Here is a 27,778-nt window from a genome sequence, read left to right on the forward strand (position 1 = left end):
TTATTCCGATGCGTTGTTAAGAGTCTCACCTCCTTTCGTTTGCAGTGGTATGCTGAGAATGTCAGCCTCCCTGGATGCCTCCTCGTTCACGCTGATGCAATATAATGGGTCACCCAGAAAAGAAGGTTTTTTCAACTTTTTTGTGCTGAGTGCTCTTGACATAAAGTAACCTTCAGTAATACTCTTATCTCCCATCTTCTGTAAACCTTCTAGGTCATCAGGTTCCTCTGTTTGGGCCAGTGAATCCTTTGATAAATGACTATCAACCAATGCTTTGCTGAGGTAGTAGCCAGGGATTTCACTCTCTGCATTAGCACATAAGCTTTTGTTTTCAAGTCCAGTCTTTTCCTGAGCTGTTAACATCCCTACAATATGGTCTTCAACTAACATTTTGGAAAGAGTAGATGGAGAGTGAAAAGTGGAGTCTTGACTTGTGTAACAAGGCGGACTTAATCCACAAGAAAGAGATTCCTGAGATTTTGGCATGGTAACGTTGCTCTTTGTTCTCGGAGACAGCATACATTCTTCCAGAAGGGTCTTCAGTTGCTCTTCAGAGAGGCTGATTTGTTCTTCTGTCTGAAAAAGATAGGGCTAAGAATTTATTTCTGTCAAAATATAATTAATGGAAAGTAGCACCACAGAACAGTTTGAGAGATAGAAAAGCAATGGCAGAGCTCTTAAACTATTATCAGTGTTTTTGAATTCAAACTAAATTTAAAAATGCATGTACATAATTCTACCACTTACATAACATCTCCACTGGGTTCTAGATAGGTTACACACTGACAGTTCAGAAAAAAGCCTGATGTCCACGAGGCACTGAGAAGCCTTTCATTTCACTTAAAATTTTCTGCAAGGTATCACAGTGTTTTAATTATCAAAGCACATATTTTCTCATATATGTGGACGAGTTGTGTATACACACACATATGCACTTTAAGATTTTAGTTACTGAAACCAAAATTGTAAATGGCTAAAAGACTTTAAGCCATGAGGGCGATACCGTTGGGGTCAGGAATGGTTTTGGACCGCACTAGCCCACAAAGGCTGTCACATCTTGATTCCTAGCTGCTCATGGCAAAAAATGCAACATAGCTTCTCTCAGTGACATGACGAAAAGCACATCAGTTACTCACCTACCGGACCAAACACATAAAGTATGTCCCACGGCACCAGACAGAAGCAAGCCCCTTCCTCTGTATTACAGTCTTACCCATTTTGAGAGGGTTCATTGCTTGGACAGCTCACAGATACATCTACTCAGTCAGCTTCTTATTCAGACAATAGCAAATGCTGATCATTTTTATCATGGAGGTTTACTTTATTTTTCTTAAAAGTTGATGTTGAAGATAATGACTGACATTAGCTGGTAATAGTGAAGAGCAGGCAAGGACATTTTCTTTGGATAGAGTTTGCAATGGAAAATTAGCCTCACAATTCTTAATGTTTCTTGGTACCCCCCTAACAATTTAAATTTAAACCATTTAAACTGTTAATGACAAAAATACCAGACATATTTTAGATATTCATAATATATTTGCCACAAAATAGACTAGTATCATTCCCAAAGACACTCTGAGTTCACTTTCAGTGAGTACAGCAGAAGATAATTGCATTAAAAACATTGAGATGTTTATTGCTTTTAAATAAACATAAGTCCTTAACAGACTGTTATTGTGTGCAGACAGCTTCATTTAGATTAACAAAAAAAAATCAGGTAACTATACTGAAAGTCAGAGAGGGAAAAATGACTAGCAGCAAAACACGTGAGAAAAATGAAACTTGGATCTTTCCAAACTTTTACTCTAAATCTAATCTACTAGCCCATGCTGAATCTCTTACATTTCTTGCGGTAGCAGTGTTTTAACTTGCAGGACAACATCCATTTGCAAGTACTGGCTATTAGAACGCTCTCACTATAAGAAGCAAGATACATTCACCCAGGCAGAGCACCACAGCAGTACAGTAACACTGCTTCTGAGAGCCTGGTCACATCTGGGGTAACTATATCCACCCAGCAGAATATTATCCTATGTGACCATAGCTATATTTATACCAAAGAAGGTTCACATCTGGAAAACCACATGGAGTCCCACATGTTTTTGAGTCTGGTTCCATGCTTACATATCTTAAAGCTCTTAGCCAAGACCATATGGAGTTAATTTTATGTTAATGACAGGACAATTCACTGATTACAGAAAGGAATTCAGCATCTGGTGTGAATGAATTAGTAAAAAAAAAAAAAAAAAAAAAAAAATGCAGTGAGGAAGATCTCCTCATCCTGCCTTTCTCTTTTTCCTTTGTTTCCCACTCTCACCCCCTAAACTGCAGTCTTTTCCTCCTCCAAGCTTCATTTTTCCCTTTTTCCTTTTACGAGGAAAGGCATAGGGCCTGTATGGACAATCAACTCACAGATGCAGAAGCTACTTATTCTGATTATTACCAGAAGGCCGAGTGGGGAGATTCAGGGCCTAAGGCCAACAGAGAAAGGAATGGCTATAACAGCTATGGAGTTTGAAAGAGTTTGGCAACTTGTGGACTTGTATTCTTCCAGAGTGGCAGGCCTGCAGGCAAAGCAGATCAAGTAAAATATTATAAAATATTATTTATTTTTGTACCGTCTTTGTCTCTTCCTTCCTTTGGATCATTTTGCAAGATGTGCTTGCAACGAAATACAGAGAAAGTATTTAACATACCTCTAAAACAAAATTATGTTTTAAAATAATAAAGGCTTATTGTTTGCAATTATCCTGTGCCAAAGTCATTTTAGAGTTAAGGAAAAACATACAGAAGAAAAGATATCTCTTAAATGGCCATGAGTCATCAATTGGTAACCAGCAGCAATAAATTTATATACAAATTTATGCATGAAAAGAAAGCAGAAAGGCTGTTGCTGAAATAAGGAAACTGAGTTCAGGGAAACACCTAAGCAAAATAAAGGAGAAACAGCTTACACCAAAATTAGTTGTGAATTTGCAACCAAGTGTTATAATACCTGGGGCCCCATAATGCAGAAATTGTATTAGGAGTTTCCAAAGTACACATTTGTACACAATTACCAGAAAAAAGTCTTTTAAAAGTTAATTTTAATAGTTGAATATGAAAACTTGGAATCGATAGTAAAGGTTTAAGATGACACTAGATTCTATTCTCCCAAGCTTTCATTGTCCTCACTGTAAATAATTTACAACTTCTATCAAGCAAAAAACCTTAAAGATACATCTTTAAAAGCCACAGGACATTACATTAATGTAATAGAAAATGCAGAAACAGCCCTCTAGACAAGGGAAAATGAGCTATTAGGCCTGGTTCCCATTAGAAATTGGAAAACCTTTTAATTGTTTTGGCTAATTTTTAATAGGACATTGAGTCCCATTCCTTTCCAAGGCTTTTTACTGTTAATGATCCAAAAACTAATTCCTAGCCAGGAGTTTAGGAGCCTGCTAATGACCTTTTCTGTTTATGTATGGCTAGTTTTTCATACACTTGTGGCCCTTCTCCACCTTAAGATTTCTTGTTCTCTGCTGAATTCCCCGGTGACATGCGTCTATAGAAAAAAATCTTACTGCATGTGGTAAGAATGCAAACTTGTAGTTAGCTATGGACAGACCTGCCGTGACTCTGGGCTTGCAAGTTCAAAGCTTTAGGATTGTTTTCCTTGTCTACACAACAGCTGAGACCAGATATAAGCATGGAGAGAAAGCCAATAATTAAGGATTATTATTTCTAATTATAGTGAATAATCATAAAATGGCACATAGTAAATGAAGAAACGCTAGAAAGCCTGGACTACTCATATAACAGAGATAAATTTATATTTTGATTATATTTATATACACTTTTTCATATTTATGTTTTGTAGTTATATTTTGCTGCTGAAAGTATTACAATGAACAGTTCTTATGATGCTTTATTTGCTTGAAATAATCCATTTTTGTGCTTTAAAGTTAATTCAGTTATATTTTTACTGAAATGTAGAGCTGTAACAATCAATTCTAAAGTAACTGCTCTCTTCCTGGTAAAATGCTCCATTTCAAAAATATTTTATATTATAATCTACTGAAATAACATTCTAACTTGGACATACCAGCACTGGAAGATTTTTGCAAATTTTCATTATTCCTGACTGGTTAATAGTTTCCCGAACACACCGCTCTACTTGTTTGGAGAAGGCGATCTTTGCCTTGCACCTCCACACTAGGGACTCAGCTCAACATGCACCACCAATTGCAAGGGCTCACCTTCACGGAGCAAAGTACCACGCACTCGTCTGGGAACAGTGCTAGTGAGTACTGCTGTGTTAACACCCTGCGTGCAAAACCAGAGGCATCATGCCAATGATAAAAACCCTACAGTTTTCAGAAACGCTAGAAAGACAAAGTTCTTTTGCATCATTAAAGTCATTATTGGTATGCAGAACTTGTACACTAATTCACATTATGGGGATATATCGTTATGAGAGCCAGGCAACCATTTCTACAAAGAAATTCCTAAGTGCTCAGCATGCCCCGTTAGGATCTCAGTGCTTGCTTGTTTGCTTTTAAAAACATTGTGAGAAGAGAATATTTCCTCTGCAAGGCTTATTTCAGAAGGCAACAGGAGAAACTATAACTAGAATAGATCAAAAAATGCTTTCAACTCAGTGAAGCTGTTCCTGGGAGGATGGTAACTTGTATGGATTGGGTAGCATTAAAAATTAAGACAGAAAGCTGAATAACGGATACAGAAATTAAGAGCTCCTTGTGCTACAATCATGATTGACCATCTGGTAGTATTGTGCTTAAGTCCATTTTGGGTGGGTTTGGGGAATTCTGTATTGCCACACAAAAAATCTTCTGCTTACACTCTTTTCCTCCATCTGCCAGCCTTCCTCCTGTTACATTTTCCTTCTCTATTTTATTTCACTACTTGTGAGTGGGAAAAAGGTCTGGTAGTCAGTTTTCTGTAGCTGCTGCTAATAGATAGAAAGCAGAAGGGACAAAAGTATCTAGGCAAGAAACAGATGAGAACAAGATAAAAAGGAGAGAGGATATTAGTGAGCATCTGGTAACATCACTGACTGAAGAGAAAATTAAAATTTGTAATATCAGGAGCCATCAGAACCACTAAGGCTCATGGAATCATTTTTCAAAATTTCATGAATTCTCTGGGGAAAAGTATGTTTAAAAATACTAGGAAAATTCAGAAATGAAAATAAACTTAATTTTATTAATAAATTGGAAGAAAAAAGAACCTACAGGATTTTTCTCTTTTTTTCCTACCACACAGAAGTCTTAGCAAAGGGAAATCAAAAGGGAACATAATTTTATATAAATTTTGCTCTTATTTAGAGTAGCAAGAAACACCAAGAAAAGAAAGTGAAAACTGTGAAGGAGAGACACTTTAATTGCAGCAGTTTATTTCTTTTTGTTTCTTAACAGATAGCCTGCAGGTTGTACATGTGAAAATAATTACAAGACCTTGCAGACAAAACTAATTTAAACATGCATATTTTAGTCATTACAAAGAAGTATAATACTTGGTTTTACTTTTTCTTTCTCAAAAGTATCCAATCAAGTGCTTGTAGTTTAAACATGCAAATAATGAACGACTGCACTCCATCATCTATGCCACATGCTCTAGACTCCAGAAAGGGAAAGCAACTAATTGCCACTGATGACAGAAGTAGAAAAAAATAGAAAGCTAAAATATCTTTAATAATAATTTTCTTCTTATCTGATAACATAGACACTAAACTACATTACTCACAACTTTAGAGTTATTGCATGGTGTTGCCCTGGGATATAATGAATGTTTTGGTTCACTAGGGTGCAATGAATGGGTTTTGGTGGCTGCAAGTATGAATTTCTTCTTAAAAGTATCTGGATTCAATTTTATAATTTTTAAAGGTCCAAAAAGCTTAATTTTTGAATTGTTACAACATCCCAGTCATACTTTTTAATCTTTCATTTTCTGAAGCTTATTTTCAGTTTTAACTTCATTTCACTAACTTTTGATCTACAAGTTGTATAGCATTTCGTAAGTGCCTGCATATTATAGCTGAAATTTTCACACACAGACACCAAAATCTATAATTGTATATCCTCACCAGAATTTCAAGGAGCTAGCTTTAGGAAACATAATTTGAAAATGTCACACAGATCTGAAGTTCCCAAGATTCATAGCAGACAATTATCTATTAATAAAAGAAAAATCTGTAATTAAAGATTTTTCTCACAATTGCCTACACAATGCATCTAAGGAAAATCATTACTTTTAATGATCCATCTTCGTTAGCTAAAACAAGTATGGTATTTACAACCTTTAGTTATAAAGATAAATCCTAAACAGTATATATAGAGAAATCCTGAACCGTACTGAGAAGACTACATTCAAATGTAAACAGTTAAAATAGCAAATATAAATTCCTTAAAATCTGTATTTGCATTAGCATGGTGGCTTTTTTTTTTAATTTTAGGTGCTAATACAACTTAAGATTTATGTTGGATTTAGTCCAATGTTTTCTACAGGAAAGCTAAGTGTTTTGATTTACAGTTACAGTGTAAAACCAAATATATTAGTTACTGATTTATTTACAAATAACAGGTTTTACACAGCAAACTAAATGGTTGACAAACTAATAGCAAAGGAAATCATGACTATATTACATATGATATCTAAAGAAAAAAAGAAATTAAAGGGTAATAGAAATTACTTTTAAATTCTGTTTTAAATTATAAAATTATATTCAATTAAAAAATTATATTCAAATGATACATTTTTTTGCTGTCAAATTTGTGAAGAGGTTTAAATTAGTGGCTGGGAAGTATTCCTATGCAAGCCACTGACTCTGGAGTTAAATGAATTGATAAACCAAATTTTGACAGCTACAGTGTCTTTTGCAAGTGCTGACAGATATTTTATGCATTTGAATTTACTTTCTTACAAAAGAAAGAGACCCAGTATTCTAAAATCTTGGAAATTCTTGAAGCCACCAGGTATACTAACCACAATCAGGAATCAGGGAATCAGTCAGTTTGAAACAGGGTTAATTTTTTGCTGAAAACATTTTAAAAAATCATAATGAAACTCTAAAATATTACTCCATTCTCCTTTCTCTAACTACAACCAGTGTTCGTAGTGTTCTGGCATCTCTTGCCCTAAAATTTGTATCTTGGTTTTGATACTATGGTGTATTTGACTTGTGTATATCCTACATAATAATAATAATAAAAAAAAAGTTAGTTAAGTTTCAATGCTTTTAAAATGCTACTGTCTTGCTACTGAATTAAATTTTGGTTTCCATCTAAAAGCACAAAGGGCACAAATTTCTAGTAAGAATCTACAAAGTAAGAAATTTTGCTTGTTATCTTCAATAGTACAAAAGGTAGGAACTAAGAGTCTAAATAGACATACATTAAACTATGTAATTAAATCTGCATAGAGTGTATTTTCTTGGCTAGGGAAAAGAGGCATTGAATTAATGTAGTGGGCATCTTTATCTGAAAATCAACATAACCTAGTACTCACTAAACAGTAAGAATCCACTGTTCTTTAGGAAAATAAGAAAAAAGTTTAAGAATCAAAAAAAAAGTCATAATGTGAAAAAAATTGATTTAAAAACTAAACTATGGTAAAGTCTCTGATTTATATCAGTTTGAATTTAAAACCGATCTACTCGAAGATTATCAACAGATATTTTAGAATAATTCAACTCAGAAGAATTTCAGACCAGTTCAATGCTGAGCTCATCTAAGCTGCTGCAACTGTATATAAAAACTAAGTGTTGTACTATAGATGAATCGCTGTGTAATTCTTTCTCTCATTTCTAAAATATTCCTCAATTAATTGTTAGCCTTGGTTTTTAGAACACTTGATTCCAGGTACTTTCACTTCTCCTTAGGTTATAAAAATAAACAGTTCTTGTTTGCACACACTGTACATATCTGCAAAAACATAAAGACACAAATTCATGAAATGGTATTTATGATCTATTACAATGAATAAGATTTTCATTTTCTGGCCTCTGCAGAAGGTGCAGGGTTTCTGCAAGTAATTAGGTTATTTAACATTCAGAAAGAGTTTTCTAAGCATCCCATTTTGTTTTTTTAATTGTTTATTATTAAGCATCTAACAGATTTCATTTCATAGAATTATCTTCCTTGAATATTATTAAGTTATGGCTTTAATTTTCAACAAAGCCAATAGAGTCGACAAAAATGCCTTGATGTGGTTGCAGCTGTTTTCTGTTAAAAAATGAAAAATCTTTTTCCTTTTTGCTCATGTTGGCTTTTATTTTCCAAGAAGTAGATAAAGCGCACTGTGATGGGGCCAAAGTACCCTATATATCAAATTTAAAACCCTGTAACTAAGTACCATGAGATTTTATGGACTGTATTTGACCTTTGAGTGTTCTTAACTTATTGGAGGAACAAAAAATATAAATAGGAATATACTGAGGGAATGGAGATTTGTTTATTCATCATATAAAACACTTCACTGCAAGTGTTGAAACATCAATAGAAGTAATAAAAGCTCCAAAATGAAGAAAAACTAAGAAACCACAAGCACATGATCAATACGACCTATGTACTTCAATGGCTAAAAATCCCTAAAAACAGCAATGTGCCCAATGAGCAGGAAGCCATGAAGATTCAGAGAAAGCAGCTATTGTCAGAAGCCTAAAAAAGTTTAGGTATTAAAGAGTTCAGACTACATTGCCTGACATTCTCCAGGGATACCTTTTAAAGTGATTCTTATTTATCGGCCCTGTTTATCAATAGCAGCAGGTACCCCTGAATACCGAATTCTTCCACATAATATGTATGTCTATATACTGTAAACTTGACCAGTGATATATTACTGGGAATGGAAATATTCTTTCCTAATATTGGAAGTTCCGTATGAAGAAATTCTGCTATATATTGAATACAAGATAAAGAAAAAAGATGTGTTCTGTAGTGAAGTAAGACAGGTAGTGTACATTCAATTATCTGAGTTAAGGAAAAAATGGGTTTTTTTTGTAAATGTAGCCTTCTTTCTAAGTACTTACTAAGTACTATTCTTAGTAACAGAATTGTAACAACATCTACTTTAAAATAACACAACCTATAAGGTACCACACTGGCTTAGCTTTCATGACCCTGTAGTTGAAAGTTGAAGTTCATCCTATCAGATTAATTTTAAAAGCTTATGCTGTACTGGCAAATGCAGTCATACAAAAACTGTAAGTCTGGACATCTCTCCAAAAATATTAGGTCTAATACATTTGAAACTATGTATTTTTCTTGCTTGAGCTTTTAAGTGTTATAGTTTGAAGAAAAGGATTGCTTTGTTTCTCTTTCTAAACAGAAAAAAAAAACATTCTTGTGAAATTATGGCACTGCAAAAATCTAGAACTTTAACAGTACCAAAAATTACAAAACTTGTGGGAAAAACGAAGGAAAGTTGGTAACGTCTGCAGTTATGTGAACTGAAAATACGGAATCCTATTTCACAGAGGCAGGACTCTTAAATCCTTTAAAAGGGGAAAGAAAGCAAATTCCCATTTACCGCTCATGAAATATTTCTGACCCTTCAGTTCTCAACGTGAGCATTCACACTTACTGAGGAATCCTGTTTTAAAAGCTGTGAAACTATCTTTGCTTTTTAGAGAAAATCTCTGTACAGGAGTACAGACAAATGAGCAAGGGTGTGGGTGGTTTCGCCACATCTGAGTCTCTGTTCCTGAGGGCAGAGAAAAAAATTGGTACCAATTTGGGGGTTTTTTGTGCCTGACAGAGCTGGCTGCCACATGGCAAGTGCAAAGTCTCTGCAGGAAATGTCAGATTGCAGCTGTGCTTCTCAATGTGGGCACATATTCTGTGGAGTGCTGAAAATACATTTTTTAAAAAAGAAAGAGAATAATGAAGAATCCTTTTCTTTTCTAAATAACGGCAGGATATTTGGAAATGAGATACCTGCACCTGGCTCTTCTATCTGCATTCAGAACAAAAAAAAAAAAAAAAGAAAAAAGAAAAGAAAGCCTTTAGGAAGAATGTGATGAACAGCATAGCCCCAGGGAAAAAAAAATGTTTGGTGTTTCAACCCTGTTTGTAAGCATTATAGTTTTGGTGCGGAAGAAAATCCTTTCTGTAAGTGCAAGAACATGAATTTATCCTTGAAATACTAAAATATACATTACTGTAAAATTAACATTTACCATTTAACAACAAAAAAGCCAAGACTGTGATAAAACAAGTGCTTATGTATTAATATCACTTAGTGTTTGACAGCTGTTCTCAAAAAAAAATAGAAATGCAAAATGGTAGTATTATTCATTTTCTGTCTAACCACAAAGGTCACCCTCCTGAGGACTGAGCTATCAAGACACACCTGAGTTTTGACCTATTAAAACTCTTACAGTTTTCCTTCAGGTTTGTCTATCACATACAGCAAACGTGCAACAGTACCAGTGATAATATTCCTGCCAGACTGATAAAACTCCTATATTATTATGAGTGAAACTCATGTATTTTATGACCTTGCTGAACTAGAAACAGCACAAGTTTTATACACAGGGTAGGAAAACTAACTTCCTTTATATTCTTTGGGGCAATGCTGCAATTCCTTACTACTATTATTTGTATTATCCTAGTTCCTGTACTCAGAAGCATAGGTCTTTCATATGATTCAGGGGTATATATTGTTTATACGTAATAAGCGAGATGGACTTTACTTACTTTACAGCTGCAGATATTCTCATTTCAGTATGAAAAGCTATTGTCCAACAGATAGATAATGCAATGATGCAGTACACATGGCTCCCTTCCCTCGGCACACTCCTTTACTGGTAAACCCATGCCTGGTAAATCTAAGCAACTTATAATAGAAAAAAACCTCTCATATTTTAAAAATTATCTTGGTGAGTTAGAAATTTTTTACTGTTTCAATTTTTCACCCATTTGCTGCTAAACATGTTCATACATAAAATGTAATTTGAAACAGCTGTGTAAACACTTATTTTAAGAAGTTTTACATTTAGGGAAATTTAAACAATGCTAAAAACAACAAACATTATCAAAAAGGAACATGATACAGCTGCATATAGCTCATAGAGAAGTTAATTCTTTGAGATTTGAAACATGTAATTGCTACAAGAATAGCTAAAATAGATATTTTTAAATTCAGGTTGTGACAATTCAACTAATACTCATTTTAAGGCAGAATAATGCCACTGACTTCATTAGGGACATCACTGCAAAAAAGGGGGAAAAAGTCTAATATTTTTTCTAGCAAAAAATATGAAAGCACTGAAAGATTCATGTTTTTCAAAAGAAAGTTATGTGAATTCATTATGCATTTGGGAGACAGGTGACTACCAGAACTGAGTCTGTCTTTTGCCCATGAAGTCAAAGTTCACACGTCACTCATAAGATCTGAAATATTCATTTACAAAATGTCTGTGTGATCAAATTACAGGGTCAGTGGCTTAAACACAAAGCCCTGTGCACCTCAGTTGCTTGGAACTCACTTTCCTGCACACTGGAACTTTTTTGCCCAGTTGCTTTTGTAAAAATAACAACCAAAGTTTGCAGCTGTGTTTCTGATGAGAATTAACGATGACATTGTTGGTTTTACAGAATACTACACTACTCTCATTTACATGGAAACACAGCTACTGAATCAGTAGGCAGTGACACAGACAAGTATTTTGTGCGTATCTTCCAGGCACTCAGCAGACAGCTGCTTATTCATTTTACCAGTTTAGATAGAGTTCCTATTGAAATACATTGAGAAAGCAACAGATTACACTTTGTGAAACAAAACAGTAGAAGCTTATGACCGATGATAAATATTTAAAAGTCATAACTTCTTTAACTAAGAACATTCACTGCTAAACTTGATACATTTTTTTTCTTTATGCAAAAAGCGTAAAGTGTAGCAATGTTGCCTTTACCACATGTGATTAGATCTGTGTATACCAGCTCGGTTTGTGCAACATGAGCTATAGGTAATTGCTAAAATGATTGAGCTGGATGCCCTAAGAACGAGGTCATGATGTTTTGCACCTTTGAGGCTTGCTCTGTTCAGCCCCAAAGAGCTTCCCTTTCCACACATTCCAGAGCCCAGGTTCAAGAGCAGTCAAGGACAGCACTGCACTGAATCTACTCTTGAGCCTTTTGAGGATGGATGGCTTTCTCTTAGAAGACAACAGATGTAGTTTGAAGCAGCAAGATGACTAATTTTAGTTCTCCCACTGCTAAGCAAATATTTGAGCTATAAGTTGTTTAGAGTAAGTAAAAGAGATCTCACTTGTTTGAAATAAGAACACTTTAAATGCACCTATCTTCAGAGTTTCTAGGTTTCAGAACTGAAGACGACAAAGGCACCAGTCAGGAATCCACATAAAATACCTAAACTCCAGGGACAGTGACAATCCAGGCAGATTTTTGTGCTCTTATCAGTTAGCCCTAAACTATTCCCAGCTCAGTAAACTGGCTGCTCTGAGTATTATTCTAAGCCTCCTAATCCTCCCCTTGAACCATAGAAAAGGTTCAGAAGTTAAAATACATTCACTGGATTCAGCTTTAACTGACTTGCCTACAGCTGGAGAATAGAGTTGCGCTAGCCACTATACATACCTCTTTCTCATGATGTCCCTAGCTATATTTGGTAGATATTCTTAATACGAGGATCTTTCAAAAAATCACTGATTCCTTGTCATTAATGTTTTTAAGTCTCCACATATGGAGGGGGAAGAGGCAAGTGAATTTGTGAGGACGCATGTATACACACACACACACACCACATGCCTGATCAATTAATTCTAATTGTTTATTCGCTTAGTCACAAAACTAGAAATATCAGTATGAAAACAAAACAACAAAATATTAAGAATAAATTAGTAAGTAAAGTGGATTTGTACAACACAAATGTCTATTTTGCAGCACTAGGTAGTCAATTACATAATAAAAACACCCCCAACCTTTGACTTTCAGATATGCAGAGAAAATCTGGATGACAGTATCTCCCAAAACCACAAAATAGACCCATGTGTTCATGAAAATGAACCATATGGAAAAATTCATCTTTTAAAAATATCCAGGAATAATAACCAGACTGATCAAAGAGTTTTAATCATTTACATAATGAGGAACTTAAGATATATTTTTCTCATTACTTCGAAAAAAAATCATGCTGAAAACTTTGAGTATTCTTTGAAAGAAAAAAAAATCAGCGGTGGACACTGGCTAGGACACTGATATAACTCGTATAATGCCATGACAGCTTTCTCTTCTCCCACACTTGGCGTGAGCAGTTGCTGGCTGAGCGTTCTACCAGCAGGTGAACCTTTCGGCTTCTGGACAGCCGTTAGGGTTGAGTACTTTACTTTATAGGGGTATACTTGTAATGAAGAAGAGAAAGAAAATCATGTTCTGCTCCAAGAGTTTACATCTGGTTATAGCTAAAGTATTAAACCATGCCTGTCTGAGGTTAGAGAACCACGTAAAAGTCACCAACAGATCTTGGGACAAAGTCTTATGAACTAATCTAATCAGGGAACTAATGATCTATCTTACTCAATTTCTTGTCTTTGCCCAAACTGAAGCTGATCCTAAATTTAAAAACATCTGTAACTATTCTGATGCTGCTGCAAATTAAAGAAGTTTAATCTGCTAAATTTTATTTACTACTAAAGCTTCTATATACAATTTCTATTATATATGAAATAAAGACAAAGATAATGTACTGATAAGGGGTAAAGCATGTCAATCCTCTAGTTTCTACATTTGGCTTGTTTACTGAAGTTTTTCTGTTCAGCAGTCTACTGTACTTCAGTTTATCTATCTCAAAAATGTAGTTGCTACTATTTACGGAACAAAATGAGGGAGTCAAAAAGTTTGGCTATACAGCTCTGAATTTCTTGAATAAAAAATATTATATTCTAGGAAGAAAGAATACTAATATGGGCGATCTATGCTGAATTGTAATATCCTCAAAATGAGAAAAAAAATCACTTCTACAGATCACTTTGCAGTGCTTTGTTTTTCTTCATAAAGTGCTTGCAAAATCAAGATTACAGCAGAAATTTTTAGTTTGAGAAAGGCAAGTAGTAAAAACAGTCAAAACTGAAGTCAATATTGCATTAAATACTTCTTCTGAAAGGAGACATTAGAAAGAGCAGGACATTGCAATTGATTAAATGTTACATTATTTGAACATTAAAACAAAATGTTTTTTTAGAGAACAATATAATGGTGAGACCACTATAAAATACTGGAAAGATGAATAAATATTGATGAATTGAGCTTATTGATGATAAACACAGAAGAGATGACATGTTTCATAAAAATGAAGGGATCTTTAATTCCACGTGCTTGATTATTACTGCCTTAATACAATATTACCTACAAATTAGGAACATACATTTATATACTCATTTTCTCATCACTTACTTCACACAAAGAAAGACAGTTAACATAAGCAAATGGGGTACTGCCTATTCATCAGCACACATCTTCTAATCTCTGCATATGCACTGATGAGATATCTGATTTGTTAATGCAGTTCACTGAACCCCTTATTGTTATTTAATCCTGACTGCTATATATTGTACAAGTGCCAAATTATCCACACAGGCCCTACTGCACAGTACACGCCTCAGACTATAAAAGTACAGAACTATAATGAAAATGTCAGCATTATTAAACATACCAAAAACCATTCCAAAGATGCATGCCAAAGCTAGCTTTCTGAATGTAATTAGTTCGCACATTTTACACTACTATCTAAACACAACATTGTAATTCAAATGTATGAACAATTCAGATGACAGAAAATACTATGAGTGTATTAATGTGCCTCTTGCACTTACATATTTTGGTTGTCTTGTAATATAGCTACAAAGAGCTCCAGTAAAGCCACAGACAATATCCAGATGTGAGATTCTACACTGAGCTTCTTAAGAGCATCAAGGAACTCGCAGCTTAATGAGGGTAAAGGGCAAAAGAGCTTAAAACACTACTTCGCCTTTAAAATTTTGGCTTATTCAAAGGGTTGTTCAGCCGTAAGATCTTTCAGAACCACTACAGTGTGGCCCACTTCAATCTGACCCTCATCTATCATCCTTTCTGCTCTTTCACTCTTTTGACAGCCCCCTACATACAAGTAGGTAGATCTAATGCTGCTTTATTAGAATTCCTTTTATACTTATATTTCCCAACTTGAGGGAAATTTTTTCTGTAAAATGCAGGACCTTTAGGCTTCCTATATATCCCATGATATTTTACCTAGGATATTTTCACAGCATTCACTATTGCTTTAAGATAGTAAAATCTTTCTCTTGCAATCCTTCACTTGCATCTTACCCTCAGCTGAAAGTAGATCCTGTAAACCATATCATACAAGTGCATGAGTTTTGCCAAGACTTTAATTTTTAAGCCATCTAGACACATTTGAAAACTTCACATCCAATCTGTAGATCAGATCCAACGTGACAAAGGAACTCAACTGACTCTCATAATCTGCTTCTTGCGACCTCCTTTCCCAAAGAGTCTATCCATCCTCCTGGGTTACAAAACTAAAATGCTGATTTTATACATATCTCCCCAGTCATGTCACTGCCAGTCTATTTGTGCATGAATGAACCATAATCAGTGCCAATCACCTAACTGCTGTGATGTCGATCACATCATGGGATACATCAGCATTCTGATTATGCAAAAAACACATACTGATTACATGGCAGAGAAGGGGCTACGGAGCTGTTCAGATGGCGATGAATAATCAGACATGCATTCTTCCACTGTTTAGATAACAAGCTCATGGCCATCTGAGTCAATCAATACCTTTATCTGATACTAAAACATAAGTACAAGAAATTGAAAGGGAGCTTACATGGACAAGCTTAATTCCACTACTTCTTAAAGAATCACAGAAAACACTAGGTTAGAAAGGACCTCTGGAGATCATCTGGTCTAGTCTTCTGCTGAAAGCAAGGCCTTAGACTAGGTTATCCAGGGCCCTGCTAAACCAAGCCTTGGCTGTTTTCAGCAGCGAAGATTCTACCAGCTCTCTGGACAACATATTCCAGTGTTTAATTGTTCTCTGCTTGAAGAATTTGTTCCTTATATCCAGACAGAATTTTCCCTGAAGCACCTTGAGCCTATTGCCTCTGGCATCTATGTGAGGAGAGTACCTCCATCTTCTCTATAGCTGCCTTTTAGATATTGGAAGATAGTGATTAGATCCCTTTGAATCTTCTCTTTTCTACACTTTCCCACACTATCGAATTCCTTCAATCTTTCTTTGTATGCTGCATTTTTTCAACTGTCTGTGCCAGAAGCACAAGAAAGACTCTCCATTTCATATTTAATCTAACACCTCATTAATTAATTTTCCTTTAACAGCACATACTGTCTTGGTATATTATTACACTAGTTTAACAAAATGTGGTTCACAAACATTTACATCCTTCTCTGGGCTCAACAAACTTACTATGTCCTTTACTACTACAAAAAAAGAGAAAACCCCCAAAACAGTTAATTACTGAGTTATGTAAGATGGAGAGCAAAACAAAAAAACAAAGCTTCAAAAAAAAAAAAAACTTAATGTAAATTATAAGTACATGAAAAAAATAAAGGAAGCTTATCTGAGTAATTTTACACTACAAGTAATATTTGAATCAGATATCTATCAAGAATTTTTTTAGTACAAAACTCCTTTCTCTGAAATACAAACACACATGCAAGTCTTCCTAAAATTGTGTCTGGATTACCATCCAAAGGGATGGCAGCAGCAACAGAGAACTCAACCTGGGCTAGCCAGCACTGCATCTATTCAGGATGCCAGACAGCACTTGCAGTCCGTGCTAAATCCATTCTAACTACAGTTCCATTATGAGTAGCAGTCTCACTGCTGCAGTCTAAGTACTAGTATTAAATTAGTCATACTTCTGGACTGCAGCATAGACAGTCCAAATGAGAGATGGCAGAGAGTGGTTCAAAAAACATTCTTTATTGCATCAGTCCATAGAGAAATTTTGTATTTCTGCCTTATCTTCCAACCCTCTAAGGACAATGATAGAGATTTTCTGTCAGCCTTGCTGGTCATTGCTCTCAAATAAATTTTTTTCTCCCCACCTCTGCCAACAGTGTTAAGGAGAACTGAATTGCCAAGCATATACTGGATTTTTGCTAGTTATCATGCCAATTCCTGTAGTGTAGTATATCCTGTAGTTTATAATGACTCAAAAAAAGCAGCTACTTCCTCCAGTTCACAATATTTCTTCTTCAGTAACCAAGAGTGAGCCCCAGATAGCAAGCTAGGAAAAACTCCAGAGGTTCTGTAAAACATCTAAGCATATGACACCTGCACAGTAAAACCAAACTGATGCTTGCTCTATTCCATCATGAGATGCAAATGAAGTGCATAGCTCAAAGACTATTTTAATCCTCTCAACCTTATGTTAAACCTCTCATTTTATTCCTGAAATTTAGCAGTATTCCTACTACTAAATGGACTTTTTCAAAGACATTGCCCTTACTGCTTTTCCTCCAAATCCTTTTTTTTTTTAATATTGATGTAAGAATGAAAAGATCGTCTTATTGACTACAAATCCTGTAAGTTTATTTTGGCAATACGAAGGTTACTGAATGGACCTTAGTAGACCAATCCTTCTGTTTAATGAACCAGGAAATACTGTCCTGTAATAAGTTTTTTTTTTTTTTTCCATAAGTGATTCATTATACAACATTAAGGTATTCACACTGTGAAATCAATTCCACATCTCAAGTTAAGTTAACACTGCATATCCCGGGTTGCAACGCATTTTAAACTTTTGTTGAGGTTTCATGACTGCTCAAAGAATCAAATCCATACTCAATGCTTTCAAGTTCAACAGAATGAGAAAAGGAATAAAAGATACAATACATCAAAGAAATAATTTACTTGGCAATGTTATATAACTGTTAACACACCATGAAAAAAATCTCTGATAAATTACACTACACAGTACATGCTGATCCATCTTCATTTAGTCATAGAACGTTTATCTTAACTCCGTTTTTACTGCCTGAGGTTGTTTTACATGCACTTCCAGGTGGCTGTTACTAGATTGCCTCCAGATGTACAATTATTTGTATTCAACATTTTACAGGTACACATGTACTGGCAACCCAAGTAAACTGTAGCTTCCCTCTAATAAGTCTTGTCTGGCATATGCACTCCTGGTCTTTTAACAAGTAACTGCTATGAGGATAGCGGTGTCCTTATTAATGCTGTTCCCCACATTGTGAGGGCATCTAGCTCCGACCAGTGCGACATCTCCTTCTGTCCATTTAGCAAATTAAGCATTTGGGGAATGAACATGAAAGGTCTCCTGGAAGACACTGCAAGAGATCACCTACTCCAGTTCCTCGCCTTCCAGACCAGATTAACCATCCTCATGTCATTTCTGATGGAAAATTTGTCTTACCTCTTTTAAAGGCCTCTAGTGGATGAAGGTTCCACAAAAACACCAGCTATTTATTTTTTCTTGATATCTAACCTGATTTTTCTTTCTTCAAATCAAGTACTATTGCTCTTCTTTTCACTATGGAAAACTATTTGTTCCCTTCCACTCTGCAGAAGTGTGTACCTGAAGACTGGTATCGCAGCCCTCTAGGGTTCTCTCTTTCATACTGACTCAGCCCAATTCTTTACATTTTTATTTAGGCATTTTCTAAATCTCTGATCCAGAGGTCTAGAAATTGTTTGGTGCTATCCAATTCACTCTCTCCAAATGGTCCGCACCTCTTTTAAATAAAGTTCTTGTGAGGCCTGAGCTAGAATCCTGTAGTTACAAAACTGCACAGGGCAGAAGGATTACTACTTTTTTTTTTTTTTTTTTTTAATACATCACAGCATGATGTCCCACATTTTTGCATCATGATGACTCATGCAGTTCACAATCTGCTATAAACCCCAGAAACTTTCCACCTACACAGTTGTTCCCTTTGTATTTGTGCAGTTATTTTTAAACACAGTATCTTACATTTGTCCTTGCTGAATTACATCCTAATTTTTTAAGCTATTTCTATATGATCCCCTTTTTTAAAGGTATTGACAATTTCTTTCAACTTCATGCTACCAAAATTATTAATAAGCTGACTGCCCATTTCAATTTCCAGGGGAAAATAAATATTATAAAAAGATTATTAATGAAACATAATAATAATTCCGAATAAAACTGAGCCAAGGACAAACCTCTCAGGAGCTACATTTCACTGACATTTTGTCAGTGAATCATTAGTATTTCCAGTCAGGTTACATAACCAGATTTGAACCCAACCCGAACCTATTCTTTCTAACTAAATAGCCTGTCTGCTACTCTTCCATAGGAAAAAGTCCTTTGGCTTCACATTTTTCTTGAAAAGTCCATGTTTGCTGTTGGGTCCTTGTTATTCTTCAGGATAAAAATAGCTTGATTACTTATTCTAAACAATTTCTAGTAAATTAAGTTGAATTGACTAATTTTCTTTTTTCTTTATTTTCAAAAAAAAGCATTATCCTTTCCAGTTTCTCAGTAACCAAACCTTCTTTAATTTCAACCATTAATATTTCGGAGATTTCTTCTGGTAGTATTTTAAGTTTGATGCTGTGCATCAAACCCAAATTAATTTGAAAATATCAAGCTTATTAACATAATCTACCTTTTGGTTATTACAGACAGAGCATGATGTCTTACTCCACTGATACTGGAAACAGTAAGGTTAGTACCACCTGTAGACAACGTGATAGTGGCCATTTCACTGATGTCTCCTTTTACTACAAGGAATCTCTAAAACACATCCTGCTATCCCAGACAAACCTTTCTCTTCATATGAGCCTCAGCCTTCCTGGAATTAGCTCTTGAACTCATGGGTTTCTTTTATGTTCACTCTTATTAATCCAACTTCATTAGCCCTTTGTATATGCCTTCTGCATGTGTTTCAATTCAACAACAACAACAGAGTCCCAATCCCTCCCTTGCATTTGGATTATCTTCACTTCTGGCCTTATATTTTTTTCTTTTTTTTCTCTCAGTCCCCCCCCCCCCCAAAAAAAAAAAAAAAAAAAAAAAGAAAAAGAAAAGAAAAAAGAAAGAGCTCTCATTCTACTCCTTTTTCCCCTGAGCTCTTACCTACTGGTTCCTGGAGCTTACTGAAACTTTCCTCTTGATAACCACTGTTTCCATTTCGCTTTCCCTTTCATTTCACTGTCACCTCAATCGAGCAGCCTTTCACTTTCATCCTCAGCTGTTTTTTTTTCCTTATTATGTAAAATTACATCTACAGAAACTTTCCAATAAGTTGCTTTCTCCTTCTACATTAATTAATAGCACTATGACATTACCAAAAAAAAAAGTCACCAGTATATTCTAAAGCTTGATGAACTTTTCTTTCTCAATAGACATCTGGATAAATAAAATTCTTCGTATCACCACATTCTAGATTATTCTACCAATCACTCAAAAACTGCTGCACTCATTTATTTGCCTGCTCTGGTGGCCTGCAGTCCCATCCTATTTTCCCTTTGAACTTTAGAAGGGCATTCCATAACTCTAACTTCCTCTAAATTTTAAATACATATACTTTTTCCTTCCAATTCTTTGGCCTGTCCTTCTTGAAGAGGCTATAGCTCTTGATATTAATATTCCATTTATACAAATTCTCACTGATTCACCATGCCAATTGTACCACAGTCTTAACCATATATTAAGACTTTAGGATTATGCGATTTATTCAGTGTAATTCCTGCAATAGTACACTGTTACCTAACATCCACCTACCTATCTATTCCTCCTGCAAATCCATCCCACAATTTTGAATAAACTTATCCACTCTACTTTCTAAACCAGTTCCCAGGTTGCTACTTCTGTTTTCCTTTGGCCTTCTGGTATCCATTATGGTCCTCACTACTTTATGAACAGTTTGTGAAACACCATCCCATGGCAAAAATTCAGGGTACTCTTGACAACAGCAAACTTGGATGGATTAGTACAGAGTAGGGGTCATTAGTGCTGATGACTCTCATCAAGCACTGTTCTCACCATGTTAGTACCTCACATTAAGAATCCTAGAAAAAAGAGCAGTTCACCTGCAAGACAAGTATGTTAGGCTTGCAAGTCTCCTAATTGCTCTCAGGCAGAAATCATCAACCACTACTACCTTTTGCTCCCTCTGGAATGCAGATCTGAGATCCCCACAGTGTTTGGTGGGGTATGACTTCTTCTCAAATACTGGCTTTTCATCTTTACATCCTGCCTGGACAGCATACCTGCTCTTGATCTCAACAGGTGGTTAATCAGAAATGAAATACAATCTGCCTTCTGAAGACATCAGAATTGCAGTGGCTAGTTTCTCCTGTTATTGCTGATACTACAGAGCTTTCTAACCAGCTGGAATCTTTGCTCTGTGAATATATACTCATGGATATATTGTAACCTGGTTAATTCCTCTGATTACTCTCTCACTAATTAATAAGATTTCAGGAATGTGGGACTAATACTATACAGAAGAATATATTAGCATTAATATTTTAAGTAATATTCCATTTTGGCATGTTCAAGAAGGCTTAAAATTTGTTTATTTTAAACATCAGCCATACCTTGACTTTGTCTGCCCTGACACTACCATCACCTACTAGTAGAGATGCTTAAATGGCTGGAAACACTGAATGTTCGAAATGATAGTAAACTACACTGGAAAGTTTGCTTCTAACGTAAGTTAAGTAAAAATATCATAGACCTGAGGATATCATCACAGGCAACATGTAAATTTATATGTGTAATATCACTTGACATAAACATAGCAGAAAAGAAATACAATTTTTACAGAATATAAATACACCTTTGAGAAACTGTTTAGACACTTAATAATTTTAAAGAGATAAAATCTTGAACATTTTTAACAGGCTAAAAAGAATGTATCTTGAATTGTATACCTTATTACATGTCCTGTTATACAGCGCTCTCACTATCTGTGTGATCTTGCATGCTATAACTAGGATTACATTCAGCTCAGAATTTGGACAAGAGAGATCTAATTAACTCTTACTTCACAATTCGTCTGGCTTTTTGAATAAGTAATAGATCTACGTCCTAAAGAGATATATGGAGCCTCTGCACTATGACCAGCTTTCTTTGGAATGAGATACAAAATCAACGTCTTAATTGTGCTAGGTAATTCCTTTGGCACTTAACCATACAGGTTTTAGTTTTACCACTTTAACCAAATTCCAGTTTGGGTAATATTCTACTTAAATTCCTTCCATAGTTTCCACTGAAAAAGATATTTGCCCTCATTTCCTGTACCAAAGCTGTTGCTATGCTCTGTTAAAACAACTGTGCTTTAACTGTGCTAACATCTGTGAAGGGTTAAGAATTTTGTTTTTTTTTCCAGTGTGGTAAGAGACAGTAAAAATGATTTAAGAGTGCCAAGCATTCATCTTAAGCAAAATGGAGGGCCACAGGGCTTAGAAGTATTATTTTAAACTGGAAGGGGGGGGCTAAAACTTTGTATATCAACAAGTATTGATGAACACATGAATACAGTAAAGGAAGAAAAGCCATTCCTATCTAACTTGGCTTTCATTTCTAGAAATGTTTTCACCTCTGCTATGTCCTAAGCTGACAGCAACTTTTCATTTCTTTCAACTACCAAGTTTGATTCAAGATCAGATGAGGTAGGAGCAGATTACAATCAGAGCATACCCAATACTTTCAAATACATGTACAGTCTCTTACCATTACAAAAAACATCTGCACAGCCTTGCAGCATTCCTCAGCAGCTCCTTATTGAGAGATAAGTGGGCAAGCATTCAAACATGAAGCTTTTTCTTTGCAAAACATAAAATGAAGTACCATGTCAGACTGACATCTTGTAAAAACATCTTCTCTTAATTTAAGCTGTAGCAATTTAAAATAGGAAGAATTATTTCTGAGAGAAAGGTAACATTTACATGTGAAGTATTCCGAACTACGAACAAACATACTGAAATGCAGCAATAGATTTCATCATATACAAACCTGCCCCCCAAAAAGAAGGAATTCTGCCCAAAGTTGAATTAGCAAAGTAGACTATCATAAGTGGCAGTACACAATTCTATCAGTTTATTTTATAAATACTAAAATTGTAAAAAAATACTAATTATATGCAGAGAATAAGTATCATAAGTGAACCTTCTAATAAAATTTTCACATCAAATCAAACCTCAAAACGGATGAAGAGAGATAAAGAAATGAACTCTAATTTCAGAAGTACGAACATCAAATATTTAGTTATTCAAGGGATATCTCGGTCTGAATATCTGATTTCAACTTACGCTGGTGGTCTTTTGTCCTCCCACCACGTAGTTCCTCAAAGGTATTGCAAGACTGCTATTAGAAGCCTTCTCCTCTCGAGGCTGAACAAGCTATCCTCTCCTCTCCTCACTAGGCACATGCTTCAGACTCCAACCACTGCTGTCTCTCTGCTGAGCTTGCTCCAGTTTAGCAGTCTTTCCAGAATCAGGAGTGGGCAGAACTGGACACAGGATCTAGATGCAGTTTAATAAGTGCTGAATAAATGGGGATAATCACTTTCCTCAAACTACTGGCTCTGCTCCTGTGAATACAGCCCCAGATGTTGTCAGCCTTCTTTGCTGTCAGAGTATGCTGCTGGCTCATATGCAGCTTGCCCCTCAGGTCCCTTTCAGCAGATGTCACTTGTCATAAATCACTAAAATAGAAGAAGGCTGAGAGGTGACTGGCAAGGGCCATATTCCCATTAAGGTGTGATTGACCACAGCTGTTGCAGATATGTTCAGCTAGCTATGTTCAGATAGCTGAATTTATCTTCACACAACAGGGACCATAAGGTGGCCTTCATTTTACAGAAATGGCTGTATCAGTTGAGTGGATCCACTGGCTGTGTAAACGTTTTCCTCGGAATTGATCAAAAGAGCTTGTCTCCCTGAGCTGATGAGACTGAGACAGGGGTGGATGGATGGGTGTGTGCAGGTGGCTCAGCCCAAGACAGAGTATAAAAACTGAACAAGAAGAGAGCAATGAGCTTGAGCTGTTTTCAACCCACATATTTCTTCCCAATGACTGGGGTCCCCCAGCATCGCAATAGTGAGCATATTACAGAAACCAGTAATAACAATCATGTTTATATTGTGATTCAACTGTACGTTGCTATATTCTGCTAAGTGTAACTTACACCTGTACTGTGTTTTTGATATATTGCTGTTTCACTCTGCTAAATCAAAATTCCTTGTAGCATCAAATATCTTCAAATAAGTAAATCTGGCATCAAATATTAAATCTTCCAGGTGGGGAATATCTCAAACCTTGTCTGTGAGTATCTGACTGACAGCAGAGCTGCTCCCCAGCCTGTACCATTGCCAGTGGTTCTTTTTTCCAATACGCAGGACTCTGCATTTGTCCTTGTTGAGTTTCACACAGTTCCTGACAGCCCATTTCTCCAGCCTGCCAAGGCCTCTCTGGATGACAGCCCTACCCTTAAGGGCATTGACTCTGCCCCTCATTTGCTATCATCTGCAAATCTGACAAGAGCACCTTTTAGTACTAGACTTTAAAATTAGTATGCACAAAAATTAGTTCACCTACATAAATAATACCACTTCCTGCTTCATAGTTTCACTTTGACTAAATAAAATCAATATAATAGTTTCCTATTCTCTCTGAAGACTTTATGCACAGATTAAACCAATTCTGAATATTACAACAAAAGAACCTGAAGCTACATTCCTCCTCAGACTAGCTGGATTTCTGCCATTCATGCTTGCTATACAACACAATACCATTAATTGACGTCACACTAGAGGAATTTTCCTCCCCTGGAGTCACATATTCTAGAGATGCTAGTGTTTGGGACAATACCAGATTCAATACCCAATTTCAAATTCTTGTTGAGAAAGACTGAAGAGAGGCAAAAAAAAAAAAAAAAAAAAAAAGGCTAAATTAATAATCACAGTAATACTCCAAATAAAAAAACCCTCTCTGTAGTTCACATTCACAATACTTCCCTACAATATGATGTTAGAAGCAACAATGGACCAAGCCATTATCATTGAAGGGAACTTGGGCAGAAATAACAATGTGTGGTGCACTGAAAGCAATAATGTAAGAAACAACAGGGGTTGAAGGATTAAAGAGAGGTTGAACTTAGATAGTAAAGAAACAGACAAAGATACCACAAGAATAACTTCAGAAATTTTTTTAAATGTTTAAGGCATTAGTCAGTGATCCACTGTGCTCTGTTTAATTCTTACGGCAGCGTGAAGAAAAGAATCCCCTCGGGGCAGGCATTGTGGTGTGGAATTCAGCAACGCATTGTCCCCAGGCGCTGTCCATTCATCGCCGCCCCCTGCCTCTGCCTCCAGTCTCGCCAGTGGCAACGAAAAGCTCCTCGAATTTAAAAGCTTTACAGACTGCAAGGGGAATAAATATACACAGCCTCAGAGGAGCTTTAACCAAACAGGGGTTTGTGCTCTGCTTTAAAGGAACATGGGAAGAGGCGTGCTTGGACTGACATGAAATGAGGGTTTTAAATTTCAGGAATTGATGAAAGTATTCTGCTATTCTCAGAAATCTAGTACAAAAACCAGTTATCCGAATTGGAGCCATTATGCACCACAACCATGCTTTACTAGATAAGATCTCTATTATACTTTATTATACTTTATTAAATGATTCCATAATCATAACATTAATAGCTCACTGATTTCAAGCCTTCAGTTAATTCTCCTCGCATTTTAACCACACCCACAAAAATGTTGTCACTTAGAAATTCAAAGATCTCCAGTGTCAATGACAATTAAGAAAACCATCCAGCTGAGCGCCACTAAGGAATTTCAAGAGAGCAATATTTATAAAAAATCATTGCACATAGGATCTGTTTGCATAACATAGATTCCAGCCTTTTGCTCCTGAATCTGAATCTTTGAAATAGAATTCTGACACACTTCTCGATTTTGCGGCAGGCGGTGCTGTCTTGGAAGATATTCTGGCCTGCTCGTTTGGTCCAAGTACAGATGGTCAAGTGTCATCTACACCAAAATGAACACTTCAAAAGAGCCTCTTTTACTAGCATGGTCTACTCAGGACAAGAAATAATATGATAGCCCCTTTAATTCTGTCTAGTACTGCAAAGCTTTTAACATGATAATGTTTTATTTAATAATCAGTCAATAGTATATGGCACAGCTTTTGTGTTTGGAAGTCATCCAAGAAACATCTGAGAGATTTCATATCTAAAAGGACTTCTAAAATATTTAATAAGAGTATGCCTTCAGCCACAGAGAACTATTCAAGAGAAAAAATGTGTATATTTTTTGTATAAATATGACAGCACACTCTCAGAAAGTCTCATTCTTTAAGTCCAGAGGAGGAGTACTATGTGGGTGCTCTTAACCACATGAGTTTATTCAGCATGATCTACTAACATGGTGATGTTCTCATGGTTTAAATAAAGAAATAAAATAAAATAAAATAAAATTCTTTCCCCAAAATGGTCTAAAAGAAATCAAAATCTATGTAAGCAATTAAAAGAGTGTAAATCAAAATATGAAAAGGAGACAAAAACTGGAAATCAGTTAAGTGCCCATGTTCTGACCTGAATGTGGAAATCTGGATGACTCAGTAAGTCAGTCGTATTAAAATCAATGGTATCAATGACAAAAGAAACAGGATTGGAAAACAAATATTATAACTCTATACAATGAGACTTATAAAAGAGAAAAAAATTAATTAGGCACCCAAATTCCACTGACTTCAGCAGGAGCTATATGCTTTAAATCCTCTAAAAAAAAAATCTTTAACCTGCAAAATCTTACTTTGAAACAGTATACACATCTCTTTTTTCCATCTTGAGTACTGGACATCAAACATATTTCATGCAAAATTAAGTATTGCCCTCTGCAATTCTACTATTTCCACATTAGAAAGGATTATGATTAATATAAACAAATAACCAAAGACAATCTGAGGTTTTAAGTGTTCAAATATTAGAAATACTAGGCAATGTGCACTGGCATGCATTATAATCCTGGACTAGCACTTTACCCACACACAATTTGACAGTTCTTCCAACTTGCAAAAAGTGTTTGCTAACTGCATTTCCTTGAGACAGAGGATTTTTTCAGCTGCTTGATGTCCTCAACAGATTAACACTGTGATTTTTAAAACCTAGATGGGAAATATATAAAATTCCAAGTAGAAGAAAAGATATTCCCATGCTTGCCCAAAAACTAAACTACTTAAGATTTCCTCCAAAAATCTAGAAAATGTTTTTATGGACTGCGTATTTATATGGTATGCCTCAGAACTGTACTCAAAATCTCAAATCGTCTGTCTGGCCTTTAGTACTAGTGACAAATTGAGACAAAAAAAAAAAAAAAACTGCCAAGCACTCAAAAGTTATATATTGGATTTTGAATTCAGACTCTGATATCCACTAATATAATGGTGTTCAGTTAAATACTGTTAATGTTAGTAAGAAAAACCTGTCATATCACTTCACATGCAAAATCAAGTATTTTATAAAGGAAGAAATTTAAAAGTTAAATATTTAAGAATCATAATGAGCATATTTAAAAAAAAAAAAAAAAAAAGAATAACATATGCACACCTACACACACTTGCTCAGGTTTTCAAAATAAGGGACTGCAGTCACCGAATTCAAATTCCACATGACTTTGAAAATATGAGCAGGTATTAACTACAAACTGTTTTCACCACAGCATATCTGCTTCAGTGAATAATGTGTTGAAGCTCTCCTAATGTATTATCTTT

The 27,778-nt window shown here is 35.5% G+C and overlaps 1 protein-coding gene across 1 annotated transcript in view; it reads right to left on the reverse strand.

Moving 5' to 3' along the window:
* The window catches only part of FSIP1 (fibrous sheath interacting protein 1), a 71,469-nt gene continuing 43,691 nt past the window's right edge, over positions 1 to 27,778 (reverse strand). The window contains exon 12 of the mRNA XM_062577488.1: positions 1 to 576. Within this exon, the coding sequence (XP_062433472.1) occupies positions 1 to 576 (576 nt within the window). The remainder of the gene's footprint in view (positions 577 to 27,778) is intronic.

The sequence above is a fragment of the Rhea pennata genome, chromosome 5 (genome assembly GCF_028389875.1).
Source record: "Rhea pennata isolate bPtePen1 chromosome 5, bPtePen1.pri, whole genome shotgun sequence".
NCBI lineage: Eukaryota > Metazoa > Chordata > Aves > Rheiformes > Rheidae > Rhea > Rhea pennata.